The 18,007-nt window shown below is 38.9% G+C and overlaps 1 protein-coding gene across 1 annotated transcript in view; it reads right to left on the reverse strand.

The window, feature by feature from the left end:
• The window catches only part of MGAT4D (MGAT4 family member D), a 38,637-nt gene that overhangs the window by 14,083 nt on the left and 6,547 nt on the right, over positions 1 to 18,007 (reverse strand). The window contains exons 2-5 of the mRNA XM_040625993.1: positions 14,958 to 15,116; positions 12,685 to 12,822; positions 8,140 to 8,273; positions 5,321 to 5,367 (exon numbers count right to left, since the gene is read on the reverse strand). Of these exons, the coding sequence (XP_040481927.1) occupies positions 5,321 to 5,367; positions 8,140 to 8,273; positions 12,685 to 12,822; positions 14,958 to 15,116 (478 nt within the window). The remainder of the gene's footprint in view (positions 1 to 5,320; positions 5,368 to 8,139; positions 8,274 to 12,684; positions 12,823 to 14,957; positions 15,117 to 18,007) is intronic.

Genomic DNA, 18,007 nt, shown 5'->3' on the forward strand with positions numbered 1-18,007 from the left:
TTCATTTGCTTTTTAAATGGTTTCCAAATGTTTCATAATAGGTATGTACCGTGAGCATGGGGTAGCAGCAGCTACCCTCTAGCGGTACTAGAGAGAATATGGGGTTTAGACCCAGAAAAGGGTCTCCACCGATGTTGCTTCCTTCACTTACACACTTTAAGCAAGTCATTTACTTCCTCTGACCTTTGGTTTCTTCATCTGTAAAACTGGACTAAGTACCTACCCTTGCAGGGAAAGAACTGATCTACAGACACTCGATTCTTCTCAGGCTCTATGCATTAGTGGAAGCTTTCCTGGTTATTTGTCTGTTTGTTTACTGATTTATTTATTTAGGTGGGAGTATAAATGGGGGAGTGCAGGGGATGAAAGTCTTACTGGCTCTTCTGATTTTATGGTATATCAAATGGAAAGGTTTTTTAAAAACTCGCTTTAGTATGTTCCCTGAGGAGTAGAAAATGTTGGTATGGAAGAAAAGAATGAGGAATTCTATTTGGTTTGGGGTAAAAATTAGTAACGTAATAGCTGTATTTTTAAAAGTGAAATTGCATAACTTTATACAGCAATTTAGAAGAGCGGAGGCAAGTGGAAATAACATTAAGTTGCAGTATATACAATCACCCAAAAGTTTGGATTACAGATGCTTATAAGTAGATTTTGTCCTCCAGAAAATTTCATGCAAAGTCCCAAAGCAACAAAAGACAAGTTACAAGTAATTTCTATCTTGATGGTATAATTTCCCATTACTAATAAAGAGAAAGATTCCAGGCTCAGCTTTATTCAGTCTGTCTTAAGTAAGACTTTTGAAATCCTGTGTGGTGACACCCTTCTAAGATTCTTTAAATCTTTTCTAGCTTGTTAGGTTATGGATAGCATCGAAAGTTCTTGAGATGATACCAGAATTGCTAGCTGCCAATGGCTAGAGAAAACAGTATAGCTATACATTGTTGCCATTATAAATGAATGATTCTACCTTACAGTTTTAAAAAAGTGGAAACTTTACAGCTGTATAGTTTTATATAAAGTACACAGTTATATACAGTTTCATATAAGTTTATATATAACCTTAGTTGGGTCCGTTAACAATTATAGTCTCAAATTTAGGACCAATAAAATATAGAACAATCTCGGGGCGCCTGGGTGGCGCAGTCGTTAAGCGACTGCCTTCGGCTCAGGGCGTGATCCCAGCGTTCTGGGATGGAGCCCCACATCAGGCTCCTCCACTATGAGCCTGATTCTTCCTCTCCCACTCCCCCTGCTTGTGTTCCCTCTCTCGCTGGCTGTCTCTATCTCTGTCAAGTAAATAAATAAAATCTCTAAAAAAATATAGAGAGCAATCTCTCATTAACCCCAATGAGAAGACCTAGCAAAAGGGTTTTGGCTAAATTAAATATATAAAAATTTAGGTATAGAAATGCAAAGTTACGAGTCTACATTAATTTAGATATAATCTCATTTAAAATTGCATATTCTATAATATCTATTTTTAAATTATAGTTTTATTCTATTCTCACAAAAAATAAAACAATTTTATTCCAACTCTTTATCCTGGATTGCTGACATTAACATTCTTATCAACATGAAAATCTCTTTTTGAATCATCTGACATAGTTCTCTGATACACATGATGGTTAAGTCTAACTAAAATTCCAGTTAATGACATTGTCTTCGTACATTTTATAGCAAAACATGAGTGTTTCTATACATCAAGTAGTATTTTTATTTGTGATCTCCACAAGTAACCACATACTATAATTCTTTTTTTTTTTTAAAGATTTTATTTATTTATTTGACAGAGAGAGAGACAGCCAGCACAAGAGGGAACACAAGCAGGGGGAGTGGGAGAGGAAGAAGCAGGCTCCCAGTGGAGGAGCCTGACGTGGGGCTCGATCCCAGAACGCCGGGATCACACCCTGAGCCGAAGGCAGATGCTTAACCACTGCACTACCCAGGAGCCCCTATAATTCTTTTTTAAAGTCATCTTCAAAAGATTTCAACACATATCCCCAGAAACTGTTTGTAAACCTTCACCTTCTTTGTAACAGATTCTGTTAAGGCTCCCTTATAAGGACACCAAACTAGCATAGATTTAAGTCATTTCAGGCTAATGTGTCTTCTCCAAATAGTGGTTTATTATGCAGAATAAAGCAACAAAGAGAGGGTATCCTGGAATATGACAATATTTTAAGGATTCAAGTATGAGGCAACTTTTTTTTTCCTGGGGAATCTTTTTTGGGTAAAACAAAACATACAAGGGTGCTTTAGCTAATCTTGCCCAGTGCTGTCTCGCCCTCCACACACAACATCTACCTCAAGGCTTCATTAACCATTCTCGAGTTCAAGTACACTGCCAATAAATCCCTCATTCTTAACTACTATCTTCCTTTCACAGAGAAAAGAAAACCCTTTAAGAAGGGAATGCTATCATTTCACTTTCCTTTCTCAAACTAATTATTTTTTTCTACTCCTTCACCCGTTCCTATCATTTCCCCCTAAATCTCCTTCCATGTGTACCTTGCATCCAACCCCACCCCCCTGCCCCCCACAGACCTTGTCCATCAGCTTCCTCCCCATCAATGAGAGCATGTATAAAACCACCCCTGGTGCTCCCATCTCCGGACCTCCCCAAACACAAGTTTTCCCTCAGGCTGCTGTGTTTTAACATCTCTCCCCGTCAGTCTGAGCTTGTTGAGAATAGTCTAATTCAAGTCTTTAAACTTTTATTATGAAAATTACCACACACACACACAGAAGCGGGACTACAATGAATCCCAAATCATTTGATTTAAATAACCATTACTTTTTTTTTAAACCATACTTGTTTCATACATTTAGCCCCCTTTTTTCTTGTTGAGGTAATTTTAAAATAAATCCTAGATAATCAGTTCTCACCCTTTAATTCTTCAGTGTCAAAATCAAAAAAGGACATTTACACAACCACATGCCATTATCACACCTTACAAGGCTAGGAATAGTTATTTAATATTACTTAATATTCAGTTGATATTCAAATATGCCCAGTATCCTAACAAGTATCTAATGGGTGAAGGTGCGGGCAGGGGTGTTCCAGTGAGCATTCACTTAGGATCCTCTCATTATAACCAGTTACCTCTTACTTCTTTTTTGAACTTATTATCCAGACCAGTCATTTCACTTTTTCTCTTTTTCCCTCAACTATCTTTTTGAATAGAACTGGGTCAACTGTCCTATAGAATGTCCTCCATTCTAGTGGTTACCATAGATTGCTTCCTCTATTCACTGTGTATACTCTAAACTGGACTTTAGATCAGATTAAAGGTTGTTCTGTCTGAAATGTATGATTTCACTCATATGTGGAATTTTAGAAACAAAAAGATGAATACAGGGAGAGGGAAGGAAAAATAAAATAAGAGGAAAACAGAGAGGGAGACAAACCATAAGAGACTCATAATCATAGGAAACAAACTGAGGGTTTCTGGAGTGGGGGTGGGGGGATCGGTGGGGGGATGGGTAACCGGGTGATGGGCATCAAGAGGGCACATCATGGATTGAGCACTGGGTGTTACATGCAACTGATGGATCACTGAATTCTACCTCTGAAACTAAAAAAAAAAAAAAAGCCTGTGCTGTCTTGTGTTGTGTTATATTGTATTTTGGAAGGTGGTGGGCAATAATTCTCTATAGTTATTTCACAGTGTATTTCATTTGCTACACAACAGAAGACACAAAATGTCTGTCTAACTTCCAGTGATGCTGAGACCGATCAGCCTCAGGTGCTCAGGTGGGGGCCTCAGGTGTGGGCACGTGAGCCCTTCCTGCAGAAGGTGCCTGAGCCTCAGCCCCCATTCTCACACTCTGCTCTGCCAGGGACTGTCGGAGCAGGGTGTCTGCATGCCACAACCCCAGCCCCCCTTGCTAGCCAGCTTCTGGGTAGGTTCTGCCTAGGGGAGGCAGTACCAAGAGATTAGAAGGCAGTGAAAGAGGAGGCCATCCTTCCTACTTGGGGTCGGGGTGAAGGCTCCAGCAGCAGCAGGCAGTGGAGTGGGCGGAGGTTACAGCTCTGACAGGGGCGGCACTGCTATCGTCCATGTTTTCAACAGCACAGCAGCAGGTGCAGCCCAATGTCAGATCGTGACGTACAACCCCATCTTCCTTTATGCTTCTCCCATTTCCTTCCTTCTCTATTGTTCTCAGCCCCTGTAGACACCTTTTTGATCAATTCTTTGTATTGAATTCCCTCTATGTGAATTACCAAGGGTTTTCCTGTTTGGATGCTGGCTGATATACCTTCCTCGCAAAGCGCCCCATGCACGGGTCACTTAATGACATGCCTGAGCCAGTTATTTCAAAGCGGTGATTTTCTAATTCTACTCATTTTACAGCTATTAGCTAGAATTCTCTTGACGAAAATAACTGCCTCATCCCCTTGAGCTATTTGGTAAGAAAACAAAACAAGAGCAGAACACTTTGCTGGCGAAGCCAAACTGTCTGTTGGACAGATTCAGCTTGAGGGCCATGTTTGCAACCCTGGTCTGTAGCATAAAGTACATAATCTTTAGCATGTTACCCAAGGCTCTTCATGATCTTATCACAGCCTGTCTTAACTCCCACTGATACTCCTTCCTTAATCGCAAACATTCATACTCCAGGATATACTTACATTTCCAAAAAGCTAGCCTGCTTCTTTTTGGCCTTTCTGCCTTCTCAAGCAATTCTATTTGCCAGGCAGTCCCTTTCTCCTTTTATCTGCTTTAAGAGTGCCTACTTACACCGTTAGACCCAGCTCAATTACTACTTTCTTTAGGTCTTGCAGGTAGAGTGAAAGACTTCCCCTTGTGCATGTTCTCCTACTGCCCTCCCTGTACCAATACGAAACACCAGCTTCCTGGTTGTGATTTGTTTTTTTACCAGTTGTATCATGCACTTGAACATAAAGATCTGGAAGACTGGTTCATCATCAGGTGCATGCATCTCCCAGGCTATATCCAGCAGGAGCTGGTAAGCAGAAGTGGAGAATGTGACTTCATACAGGAAGGAACACAAGAACGCTTAAAAAACATTCTAGTGGGCTTCTCTCAGAGGAAGTGGATTTCATGGAGAATACATACAATGATAATAACATGGAAAAGGCGGATTTTATTAGGCAGACAACCTACAAAATTGGGGAAAGTTATAAGCTATACTTTGTCACAGCTTCGAAGTACCTGTAGTTCTAAGTAGTTCTCTCTCTACAGCTATGCTTATCAGAATGAATATGATCACTAGTACAATAATATAATTGGGCAGAAAAAATAAAATAGAAAAATGAAAGAACATATTTTTAAACTTATCAGACAGTACCTACCTTTTTGTAATCATGTCAACAACAGACTTTAAATAATCTTCATTTCTCTGAAAATGAGAAAAACAGTTTACTGAAATTAAGCATGCCTCATAGTTTTGCTACCATGCTTGCTACATGTGAGTCTAGTCTATGTGTGGAACGTCATTTCATCCTAAGAATTTTTGTTTTTTCACCGTCTATAAAAGAATTTAAAATATCCACGTGTCTTAAAGACCTAACTTGAGTACTGAAAAGATTCCATTCTTCCTTTGTCACAGTACAAAATACCACTACACATTATTTACACTTAAAAATTAGTATGCAGAAACCTATGTATCTAACACAATTTTGTCCTAAAAATGGGATGGCTTGTTTCTAAGAACTGCTCTTTTTGAAAGTGTCTTCATTTTATGAGTAGTATAGGATAGTAAACATACTTCAAAATTATACCACAGCTTTACAGATGGTGTTACTTGGCTTAATTCCCAAATTTTCATCCATCAACAAACCTTGTGTGCCTACTCTTTATCAAATTCTGTGCTAGATTACATGACAGATTCATTTGTAAATAACTTTTGGTAGTACATTCTCAGTTTTTTGTTTTTTGTTTTTTTTAACCAAAGTGATAGCATTTATACAATATTGCCTCAGGGCCCCAAGCAGTCCTAATATAAAACTCTGAAAAATTTTGAATAATGACAGTTATATTGTCAAATCCGAGTACTCTGAAACATATACAGTCAGATTGTTTATTTTAAAATATCCATCATGATGCAGGTAACTCCATGACAGTACTTAAGGTTCTTAAGGTAGCCATAAATTGAATAATCAGCTATTTGTTACACTGAAATATTTTATATTTTTAAACATAGTGCTAAAGTTACACTTTTTAAGCATTCTATCTTTCATTTTAAAATTTGCCCCTAATATTTTATTACTGGTTTAAACATTTTAGGCACACGTGCACTGTGTCAGCAGCAAAGAAATAAAGATCGTAATATTTACATACAGAAACTGACACATTTTGGAGACTATATGCTTTCAATATTAAGAAATTAAACTTGGAGAGAATGACTGTTTAATCTTTTATTTATATTTTCCTCTTAGTTCTTCAATTACTTGTTTTGTTTTTTGAGTTTTTTCTGCATTCAAAGACATGTTTATTATAGAAAATATAAATACAGAAAAGAATGTTGAAGGGACAACAAAGATCCCTCCAACTCCTACTATCTGAAGATAACCACTATTTATATTTCGGAGACCATCGTTCCAAGGTTTGCTCATTTTCTTTTTTCTTTATACATTTCATCTGTCTGTATCTTTTCTTACCTCCTCCTCCGTCTATCACATTTTATGTAGATAATATTATGTTAAATGTGATGCTTTACGTTTTTCCCACTTAATGATATGGACATCATTCTATGTCAGTGAATACAGCTATTCATTCTCTTTTCCATGGTTACAATTGCATTGCAGATTATTGCAATGTAGGCGCAAAAATTTAATCAGCCTCTTATTGATAGACATCTTTGGTGCTTTCCAGTATTATGCTTTTATAAAGCGATTGTGCACCTAAAATCCTTAAAATAATTACTTACTGAACACTTACTACGTGCCATGCATCAATCCAAATACTGTAAAATATAATAGTTAATGTAATTGACAAAACAACCCTATGACATAGGTAATGTTATCATCACTATTTTGCAGAGAAAGAAAGTGAAGCATAGAGAAGTGAAGGAACTTGTTCAAGTTCACAAGCCAGGAAATGGAGAAGCTGGCATTTGAAACTTGGCGATCTAGATACTGTACATTCTGTCATATTTTTATTATTTTGGAATTCTTGCCTGATTATCTCCTTAGGCTAACTTCCCAGAACTGAGATTTCTGATACAAAGGATATATACACACTTTAAATCTAATACAAGTTGCCAAATTCCCCCTCCAAAAGGTTTTATGTGTCAATATTTATCCAGTGCTTTATATAAATTTTACATGGCATTAGAGGCAAGATAGAAAATTTGGGGGCCAGGGGAGCCTGGGTGGCGCAGTCGTTAAGCGTCTGCCTTAGGCTCAGGGTGTGATTCCAGTGTTCTGGGATCGAGCCCCACATCAGGCTTCATCGGTAGGAGCCTGCTTCTTCCTCTCCCACTCCCCCTGCTTGTTCTCCCTCTCTCGCTGGCTGTCTCTGTCTGTCAAATAAATAAATAAAATCTTTAAAAAAAAAAAAGAAAATTTGGGGGCCATTAGACATGGATTTGAATCTGCTGTATTAATTACTGGGCAAGTTATTTTCTATAAGCTTCAGTTTCTTCACCTGTAAAATCAGGATAGCTACACCTACGTTACAGGGATGTAATGTGGGCTACAAATAATGTATATAAAATTGTCTACCATCCTCCAGATATAGAAAGGAGCCCCTCAATATTCATGGTGGCTATTGTTACTTAAGATTACATAAATTATCTCTTGATTCATATCCCTACCTTTTTTGGGCCAGCAGGTTTTATTACTATAGCTTCAATTTTGATGTTCTATTTGTAAATATAATTTCTGTACTATACAGTATGCAGGGCTCCTAGTAACATATTTAACAGTGCAATCTTATTTCTTCTCCACATGGAACCACTGTATTTTTTTGGATTAACATATTTAATTCCTTCTCAGTAGTGTCAAACAAGTATTAAATACATTGTCTGCTACCCAAAAAAGGCATCTATGAATTGTTTTTTTAAATTTAAGAAAAAAAAATCTAAAACGATACAGTGATTACCACGGAGGAAGGGTATTTGGAGACCACAGGCTGGGCATGAGGAGAGCCACTTATTTTTCATACGTACATCTGCAACAGAGACAATCACCACCGAGTCCTTCTCTTCTGAAGGAGTCATCCTGGAGACTACAGAATTCAGGGCTTGCTTCAGGTAACTCTGATTTCCTCTGTTAACAGTGGAAATACCCAGAGCAAAAGAGACTGCAGACACAGGAGCATGGAATCATCATTTGAAGCCATAGAGAAAAACACAATTTATCATTAATATCTATGCTTATTAGTATGTTTGGGTTAGTTGTATGGTCATAAAGAGTGTCTGAAACTATATTACAAAAAATTATCCAAACTACTATTAATTTTTATCACAAAGTTCATTTTCTGCCTGAGCAAATTCCAATTTGCAGTGGACTGTTAGTAAAAGCATTAAGTAGACTCCAAGATGTTCTCATGTTGGAGGGTTTCAGTGTAATGAAAGATAAAACTAACTTGGTACAAAATGTCACACATTGGCAGATTCTCTACTTCTCTTCTAAGGAGATGCTGGAACCCAAAATAGGACAAACACTATGAAATGTTTTCATCTGTGAAAAAAAGATGTATGAGGTAATTTCCAAGTGATTTAATAGAATGAATCCATACCCCTAAGTTACCTGTATTGCCCAGTACTGACTGGAACACTGGGAGAACAGATCTCACGTCATCCAAATAGATGCTAAGATTATATCAGTAAAGTCTGCCCAAACTCAACACCAGTGCCTGACATATGAACCTGGGCAAGATACACAGCCTCTCCAGCCTCCATTTCCCCACCTTCAAGATGGGGATAAGGGCTTCTAGACTGGCTAAGTAAAGAACTCAGAAAATCCTCTCCCTAAAAAAGCAATAATAAAACTAGAAAAAAAAAGTCAAAACAATCAGGGCCCTGGTATACAACAAACTCAGAAACATTTATGTAACAAACAATTATTGAACTTTGGTGAGAACAGTAAGAATTAATATTTCCCTGATTACTATTTTCCCTGATTACTATTGAGTTCAAACACATTTTCATATGTTTATTGGTCTTTGGACATTCTTTGGTGAAATCCCTGCTTAAGCTCTTATCTGTTTCTCTACTGAGTTGTATGGATTTTTCTTATTTATTAATGCTCTTTATAGATTCTGAATATGAATGCTCTGTCAGTTATGTGTATTACAAATATCATCTCCCACTCTGGGTTCCCTTTTCAATGTTTTACTTCTTGATGAACAGAAATTCTTAATTTTAATATAGTACAATTTAACCATCTCTTCCTTTATATAGTTAGTGCTTTTTTGATTCCTATTGAGAAATCTTTGTTTATCTTCAGGTCATAAAGATATTTTCCTGAATATCTTCTGGATGGTTTATTGTCTGCCTTTTATATCTAGATCTGCAGCCCACCTGGAATTGATTTTTAGGGCTGGTGTGAGGCAGGAATCAAGTTTCAAACTTTGGGATCCATTCTAAAATGCAATTCCTGAAATAATTCCCAATACCTTATGGTAAGGAACAGGTTTACAAACGTTTACAAGGCCTTTAATGACCTGGTCCCGACCTACCTCTTCTGTTTCAACTATCCTCTCTTTAAACCAGTCTTACTTAACATCTTTCAGCTTCTCAAGTTGACCGAATAGGACTTTCTCATCAGGCTTTTGCACATGCCATCCCTTCTTTGCCTAGAACACTCTTCTCCAGGTTCCTTGTGCTAATTCTACACATTCTTTCTAAACTAGGTTGGGTGTACCACCTATATATTCTTACTTCATCTCACATAGTACTTATCACCCTTCTTGTTCTTAGAATACATAATAATGGCAATAAATTTGGGGTGAATAAGTGAATGGCCAAGTCCCTTTATTACTTGGCGTCTGCCCCATGTGATACTGACAATAACTTCCAGCCCCAATTGTGCACACATGCCACACTTTTTGTACAGGCCCTCTTGCTGTTAGTCCTTTCCTATTTCATTTCCTCTACCTGGATGAACACCCTCTACTTTTCCACTATCCATCATCCGCTTTTCCCCTATTTAGTTTATTCCAATTCTGTTCACCCTTCATGACTCAGGTGAGTGTCACTTTGTCCAGAAAGTCCAGAATGTCCTATTTCCCCAAGTATGGATTACTTGCTCCATCTTGTATTTCCCTTGTGACAGGGAAATACTATAGTCACTCTGTCTATAGTCACTCTATAGCGACTAGTCACTCTATACTGTTATTGCTCTCTCACGTGTCTGTAGGAGGATGAGGGCTATGTCTTATTCACCACTATTCCCCTGGTAGAAGCTGGTTATTTGAGGACATGGAGGACTGCACAAAAAATGTTGTCAGTTAAGCTGAAAAGTCATCCTGGGGAAGGGACTTACATGACAAGCTAGCTGTGGTTGATGGGAGGTGGTGGGTTCATTGCAGGCAGTGATCAGAATGTGCTAATCTTGGCTTATTCATAGGGCCTGTATGTGTTTGGGGTTACTGGAAAGGAGGGGAAGTGACAAAACTTGAGATTTGAAAGATACAGTCTTCTGTGCATACACCATGTCAAGGAGCTAACTTCATCCTATATGCCCTAGGATCCACTAAAGGATTTTAAGCAAGAGTTGAGCATGATGTTATGCATTTCAGTACATAGCTCTGAAGAGGGAATGAAGATTGGATTGACTTTAGTCAATTTACAAGTCTATTTCGATACACTGGGCAAGAAATGAAAGCTCGGAAAGAACAGTTACAGAGAGTAGAGAGCAGAAATTTTTTGAGATATACTCAGAATATAGAATAAGACTGATGACAGATTCCCCAGTGGGCCTTGCCACAGGCTTCAGTGCTTTTACAAATGTTTTGTGTGCTATGATCTTTTAGTTACCAGGAAAAAAAAAATCTCCTTTTAAATTAGCTCTGGTAATGAAGGCTTATAGGCAAACTGTTCCTCCCAAGAACCTATGAAAATCCACCAAAGGGGCCTCAATATATACGGCATGGGTGGAAATCAGGAAATAGCTAGGGAATTAGAAAATTATTCAGGATTTAACACAGTTCTGCTAACTGGGTTACCTCAACACCCCAAACCCCTATACAAAGAGTTCTTTTGTTCTTCCCAATGACAAACATCTCTCCCTCCTTCCTTTCACTCTCTGGCATGGGCTTCTGGTTATCTTTGCCCATGTTTATTTAAGGCTATGCTTATTCTTGGTATATAGCATTTTATAGTTTCTATGTACTGTTTTTTGTTTTTTTTTCCCCTATGTCTTTCCTCTCCTCCTCCTGTTACCTATAGCTTTGGGGTAGCACACACTTTCTCATATATTCACACCCATGCATGCATGTCTCTGTACATACACACACCACATTCAAAATACTCCTAAGAGGGAATCCGTTAAAGACTCAAATGTGATCTCAAGAAGTACCTTAATATCTCTAAACCTCCATTTTCTTAGGTGTAAAATAGAGATAATCATAGGTCCTCCTGTATTGGGTTGTGAGGGTCAAATGAGACAATGAAAGAAAACATAGAAAAAAAGAAGGGAAGCACAGTAACTTGGTATATGGAACACAGTGAGAATGCAGATGCAACACAATGCCACGCGGCCCCGCCATCCCAACACAGCGGGCTTGGCAGAGGCGTATGGAACAACACTACTTATTCCCAAGGAACCACGTAGATCAGACAGAGGTCGGTAAGCTTTTTCTGTAAAGGACCAGATAGTAAACATTTTTGTCTCCCAGCCATACAGTCTCTGTCCCAACTACTCCACTCGGCCGCTGTAGCAGGAGAACAGCCACAGACAAGTAACAATGAGCACTGACTAGGGTTCAACAAATATTCATTGTAAAGTAGCAGATTTGGCCTGTGGGCTGTAGCTTGCTGCCAGTGGCCTTGAATGACTCACTCGACTAGAATAAACAAGGTCTGTAAGAATGGCAAGCATTCTGGGACTCGCCCTAAAATCCCTGTTTCTAACTTAAATGCTTTCTCTCTTCTTTAATACCTGCTGAAGTTGAATTCATTATTTAAGGATTAGCTCAAACATCACCTCTTCTGTAAAGCTTTTGCCGACCTTGGTCCCCAGCAAGATGGGGAAATAGGAAGATAGCCGGGTAAGAATGAATTGATCAAAACCAAGGGAGACAAGAGTTGCCAGGTACTTAGCGATGCTTAATATAAGTCAAATGTATTATGTGACTTATAATGACCTATTTTCAAAACATTTGTATTCAAATTGAATTTGAATTCAAGTCTCTAAATATCTATTGAACTATTTTTTTCTGCCAGGTCATATACTGATTTCTGGTAGTCCAAATTAATGTCACATAGGCTCATGGTCTAAATATCAGAGTATTATATTAATGGATTGCATTTTAAAACTTAAAAACAAACACAATAATAATTGGAGAAGAGTTCAAAAAAACTTAAAAACTGGTTGGCAAAGTCGGTAGAGCACGCAAATCTTGATCTCAGGATTCTGAGTTCAAGCCCCACATTGGGCGTGGAGCCTACTTTGAAAAAAAATAAACAAACAAACACAACAAAACTTAAAAGCATATCCTCAAAGATCAAAATATCTATATTTGATTTTCTAATTCTAAGTTTGCTTACCACCTGTTTTCTCTTTGCCAATGATTACATCAGGATAAATTCTGCCTACTTTCCTTAGATGAGGAAAAAAGAACCTTAGGATTTCAAATGTATTAGATGCTGTTTCATTGTTACCCAATGTATTCATTTTCTTCTCAACTGAAAGAGAAAAAATAGGGTTTCTAAGTGCATGACCATAGGGATTTTTCTCTCTTTGGTACAATTTTTCATAATGAGATTAACGGATTTAGTATTCAATATATAAGAGAAATACAATTAAATGTGAATTATTGAAATCATATGGCTATAAAATATAGTTCAAATATTATTGATTCATATTTATTTAAGAAGTAATATTTAAGTCTAGCACTATGAGCTACATAATCAGACTAACAGAACTGTCAGTTCCAAATGAAGTATAACTGAAAGATGCTATAATCTGATCTGCTATTTTGATTAATATCACATTAAAGTTTGTATCTCTATAACTTTGTTATGTGGCTCAACATTTAGTGACTCTACTTGTACTATTCATTTGAAGATACCTCTATAATTTTGAAAAAGAGGAACAAAATTAGAAGACTCATACCCTATGTAATTCATAATACATAATATAGTAATCAAGACAGTGTGATATTACATTAAAAAAAGATACATAGACCGATGGAACAGAAGAGATAGCCCAGAAATAGATCCACACAAATAGCATCAATTGATTTTTGGAAAAGGTGCCAAGGCAATTCAATGCAGAAAGGACAGCCTTTTGATAAATGGTGCTAGAATACTTGGACATGCACATGAAAAACACTGAATCCTGACCTGTACTCCATATCATTTATAAAAATCAACTCAAATGAAACCCAAATGTAAAACCGAAAACTATAAAATTAAAAACAAACACATAAAAGAAAATCTTCATGACCCTGAGGAAGGTAAAGAGTTCTTAAAGATAACATCAAAAATATTATATAAAAAGAAAAATTGATAAATCGAACTTCACAGTTAAAAATGTTTGCTTTCTGGGGCGCCTGGGTTGCACAGTGGTTAAGCATCTGCCTTCGGCTCAGGGCGTGATCCCGGCGTTATGGGATTGAGCCACATCAGGCTCCTCTGCTGTGAGCCTGCTTCTTCCTCTCCCACTCCCCCTGCTGTGTTCCCTCTCTCCCTGGCTGTCTCTATCTCTGTCAAATAAATAAATAAAATCTTTAAAAAAAAATGTTTGCTTTCTGAAGGACACCATAAGCAGAATGAAAAGACTAGCCACAGATTGGAAGAAAACGTTTCCAAATCACATATCCATCCAATATGCCGGTAAGTATTCAGGATATATATATATATATTTTTTTTTTTTAAGAAAATTTTCTTATACAAAAAACCTGTATATGAATGTTTACAGAAACATGTACTTGTAATTGTCAAAAAAATGAACCTACATGTCCTTTGATTGGTAAAAGTTTAAACAAACTGTATCCACTATATGTCCATATAATCCAATGCTACTCAGCAATATGAAGGCAACAAAAATGGGGTCCCATAACAACTTCCATGAATTTTGCTAAGTGAAAGAAGTCAGTCTCGAAGGATTACACACTACATGATTCCATTTTTATTGCATTTTTGGGAAAGGGAAAACTCTAAGAACAGGGAACTGATTAGTGGTTGCAAGGGATTAAGAGTGAGGACTACCTGACTACAAAAGGGGAAACAGAGGCAGGACTTTTTATCCTGGAGAAATGGGAGCCACTGCAGGATGATACACAGGACAGTGAGCCCTCACTGTGGCTACAGTGGAAATAGACAGGCGGGGACAAGTCTGGAGAGAGAGAAAAAACAGAGATGTTAGCAGTCATTCGGACGAGGCATGAAGGCGGCTTGACTAGAGTAGCAGAGATGGTGATGGGAAAATGTGGACAGATGTGTGACATACATAGGACTGCGAATCAACAGGATTGCTTATTGACTGAAATGGGAATATGCGAGAGGAGGTGGGGGTGGGGGGCAGTTAGACTGACGCTCTGGGTTCTGGCTGCATCTAGCTGATGGGTCACGATGGTGGTGCAAGTCACACAGAAAACGCAGGAAGACCATTTTTGAGCTACAGAGGGGAGGAAGCATATCAATGATATCTCTCTACCTGATTTGTGTATGTCTCGCAATAAAAGAACAAGTACCAATTTAGTTATATTTGTAGGGGAGAAGTGTCCTAAAATCAGAAAGCACGAAATCTAAATTCCCAAACACAAAACACAAAACCAACAAATAAACCACCACACAAAAACAAAAGCAACACAAACCTAAGTTTACAGACATATTTTTTCTCTGTGTCATTTCATAGTTCACTTTACTCAAGGCTTTGATCAGCTCTTGACGATTTCTTTCAGTTTTATTTTTTAAACGTAGCATTTTTTCTTTAAACTCCAAAATATGGTTTCTACAATTAATTAGTTGATTACCTGCAAAGGAAACATATGTGTATATATTTATATAAGTAGCAATGGTATCATACAATTTTCTATAATGTATAACAAAAAAAAATAAAATACATGCTTCAATGTAGCGATAACACTATATATATGTGTGTGTGCATATACACATACACAGCTTATATATAAATACGTATATATGATACACATAAGAGGCTGGAGAAAGAGTGAGATGTTAAAACAGTACTATCTGGGAGGTTCCCGAAGGCCTTGAATCCCTGGCCATGGGCAGACTCAGCTCCTCTTGAAAGCACGGTACATCCATCTTGCTGGTTCCATTCACCTTTCAGATGGGCCAGCTTGGAACAAAACTTGCATCACTTGAGCTACCTTACTGGAGATAGGAAGCCACTAATAAACTGTAATATCCAATATTTCTCTGCCAAGCCTCCATAGATCATGCACCCCAAGATACAACAGAGGAAAGTAAACCTGCTGCTTCACTGCTCTCTAACAAGATGCTTTGTGTCTCCCTCTTAGGTTGGAGGGGACCCCACTTCTCCAGTCCTCACTCAGTAGCCAGCTCCATCTCTAGGGTCTGTCACAACACCTCTCCAACTCCAAGTCTATGTCACTGAATCTCCCAAATGCAACAATTTCGTATTATATGGAGTATCCTGCCAACAGGGGCTCCCATCAACGGGGTACACACGCACACACACACAAGTAGATTCGGGTTTTATGCATTGTTAGGCTTGCTGAAACAGGGCAGTGGAGGTTTAGGGAAAGACACAACTGGCTGGCTAATCATTACAGAGAATCCTATAATTATGAAGAATTCTGGCAGTCTTCCGCAGTGAGTGTTATGCCCCATCCCTGCACAAGTCCTTAGCCTGTTACGATACAAGCAGCACAATTCAAGGCTCTACATCTCTAGTCTTCTCTGTGAGTGGGTGGTGGCACCAGAGACACGGTTTCCTCCCTCAATCCACCTCCCAGGAAAGGCCAGACAAGAGTGAATGACAAATGACAAGAGTGAAAAGGCACTGCTAGATTCAATCCACAATGTAATCTGTACATATAAATTACCCAGTAAGAAAAGACGGAGGACTTGCTGCTCTGAACGAATTTTTTCTCAGCAGCCTCTTGAAGACCTCCTAATCTGGGCCCCCCAGTCAATCCAGCTGAAGCAATGACAGGTTGGTCTCCAGGACCTGTCAGTGTACTGGCTGGCAACTTGTGTCGATCATCACTGCCCTCACAGTGCAATACTAGGGATTTTGCATATTCTCTACAGATGGAAAGATGTGGGTATAGCAGATAGATCAACCATTTGGTCTCAGCAGAGAGGGGGAAGTCAAGAGTCAAAGCAAGTTTCTGTTTCTTCCTGAAACACTTGATGGAGGGTTCAGAATTCATTTATAGTTCTAAGCAAAGCCTGAGTTTTTCTTTGAGAAGGGATGCTCTTCTCAGGGCCTTCTACATCTCACCAGCCAGAACAATGGCCTGGCCACTCAATTAATTCCCTCGTTCAACAAATATTACACTAAATACTGTTACATGGCCTGGGGATATGACAATGCACAGAACAGACAGAACTCCTGGCCCCCTTGGAACTTACACCTGACTGGATGGAACAAACAAGAAATAAGTGAATCATAGGTTTTATTAGAAAATGGTGAATACAAAAAAAATACAAAGCAGGGAAAAAGGTTAGAGTGTTGATGGTGGGGGGAGATTTTACTGTAAACAGGGTGATCAGAGAAGGCTTTTCTAAGGAGATAACGTGTGAGCACAGACAAGAACAGAGAGAATGAAGAAATGCTGTAGGTAACTTTGGTACAGAGAGAAGAGCACGTGCAAAAGCCCTGAGGCAGGAGCGTGCCCATTATCTCCAGAAACAGCATGGAGACCAGTGTGGCTGATGCAAACTGAAGACAGGAAGAGCAGTAGGTGATGAAATTACAAAGCCACCTTTGTAAGTACTTTAGCTTTTACTTTAAGCAAACTGGGGAGCCGGTGGAAGTCTGTAAGCATGGAGTCACCTACTCCGATTCACCACAACAGGATCCTTCTATCTGCTGTGTGAAAAACAGAGTTGGGGAAACTAAGACTGAAGACGGGGGATCCGGAAAGAGATGTCTGTGGCTTAGAAAAGATTGTTGGGGGGATAAGTGGTGAGGAATGGTTTAATTCTAGATCTATTTTGAAGATAAAGAAGATAGGATTTGCTGACATTGATGTGGGATATGAAAAAAAAGGAGGCAATGAAATTCTGAGCAACTGAAAGAAAGGAGTAGCCATTTATGAAGATGGAGCAGATGAAGGGAGCAAGTGTTGGTGTGAATATTAGGAACCTAGTTTGAGACATGTCAGATTTGAGATGCTTATCACACATCTCAGGAGGCAGCTCCATGTGGGGGTCCAGCGGGAGAACGGGCCTGGCCTGGACACAGACACTTAGAGAGACCTGTGGTAAGACACAGGGGACCACCAGGAGAATGAGGATGAGTAGAGAAGAGATGAGGCCCAAGGATGAAATCCTAAGGCACCTCAAAGTTGTAAGTTGAACAAATGAGAAGAAGTAACAAAGCTAAGATGGATTAGCTGGTAAGGCAGGAGGAAACTCGGGTGTGTGTCAAGTCCTTGGAAACCAAGTGAGAAAAATGTGTCAAGCCATCAACTGTCAAGCACTGTTGAACAGGACAAGGAGGACAAGGACAGGGTGAGGGCTGTGAGACAGCAGTGTGCAGTCCCCGGGGGCCTTGATGAGAGTGGTTCTGTGGAGCAGTGAAGAGAAAGCCTAGCTGGAGTGGGTTCAGGAGAAAGCAGGACGAGAGGGCTTAGAGACAGAGCAGGGGGACAACTTACTTTTTGAGAGGGAGGGGAACAGAGGGCGAGGGAGAGAGAGAATCCCAAGC

The sequence above is a fragment of the Ursus maritimus genome, unplaced genomic scaffold, assembly GCF_017311325.1.
Source record: "Ursus maritimus isolate PB19 unplaced genomic scaffold, ASM1731132v1 scaffold_11, whole genome shotgun sequence".
Classification (NCBI taxonomy): Eukaryota; Metazoa; Chordata; class Mammalia; order Carnivora; family Ursidae; genus Ursus; species Ursus maritimus.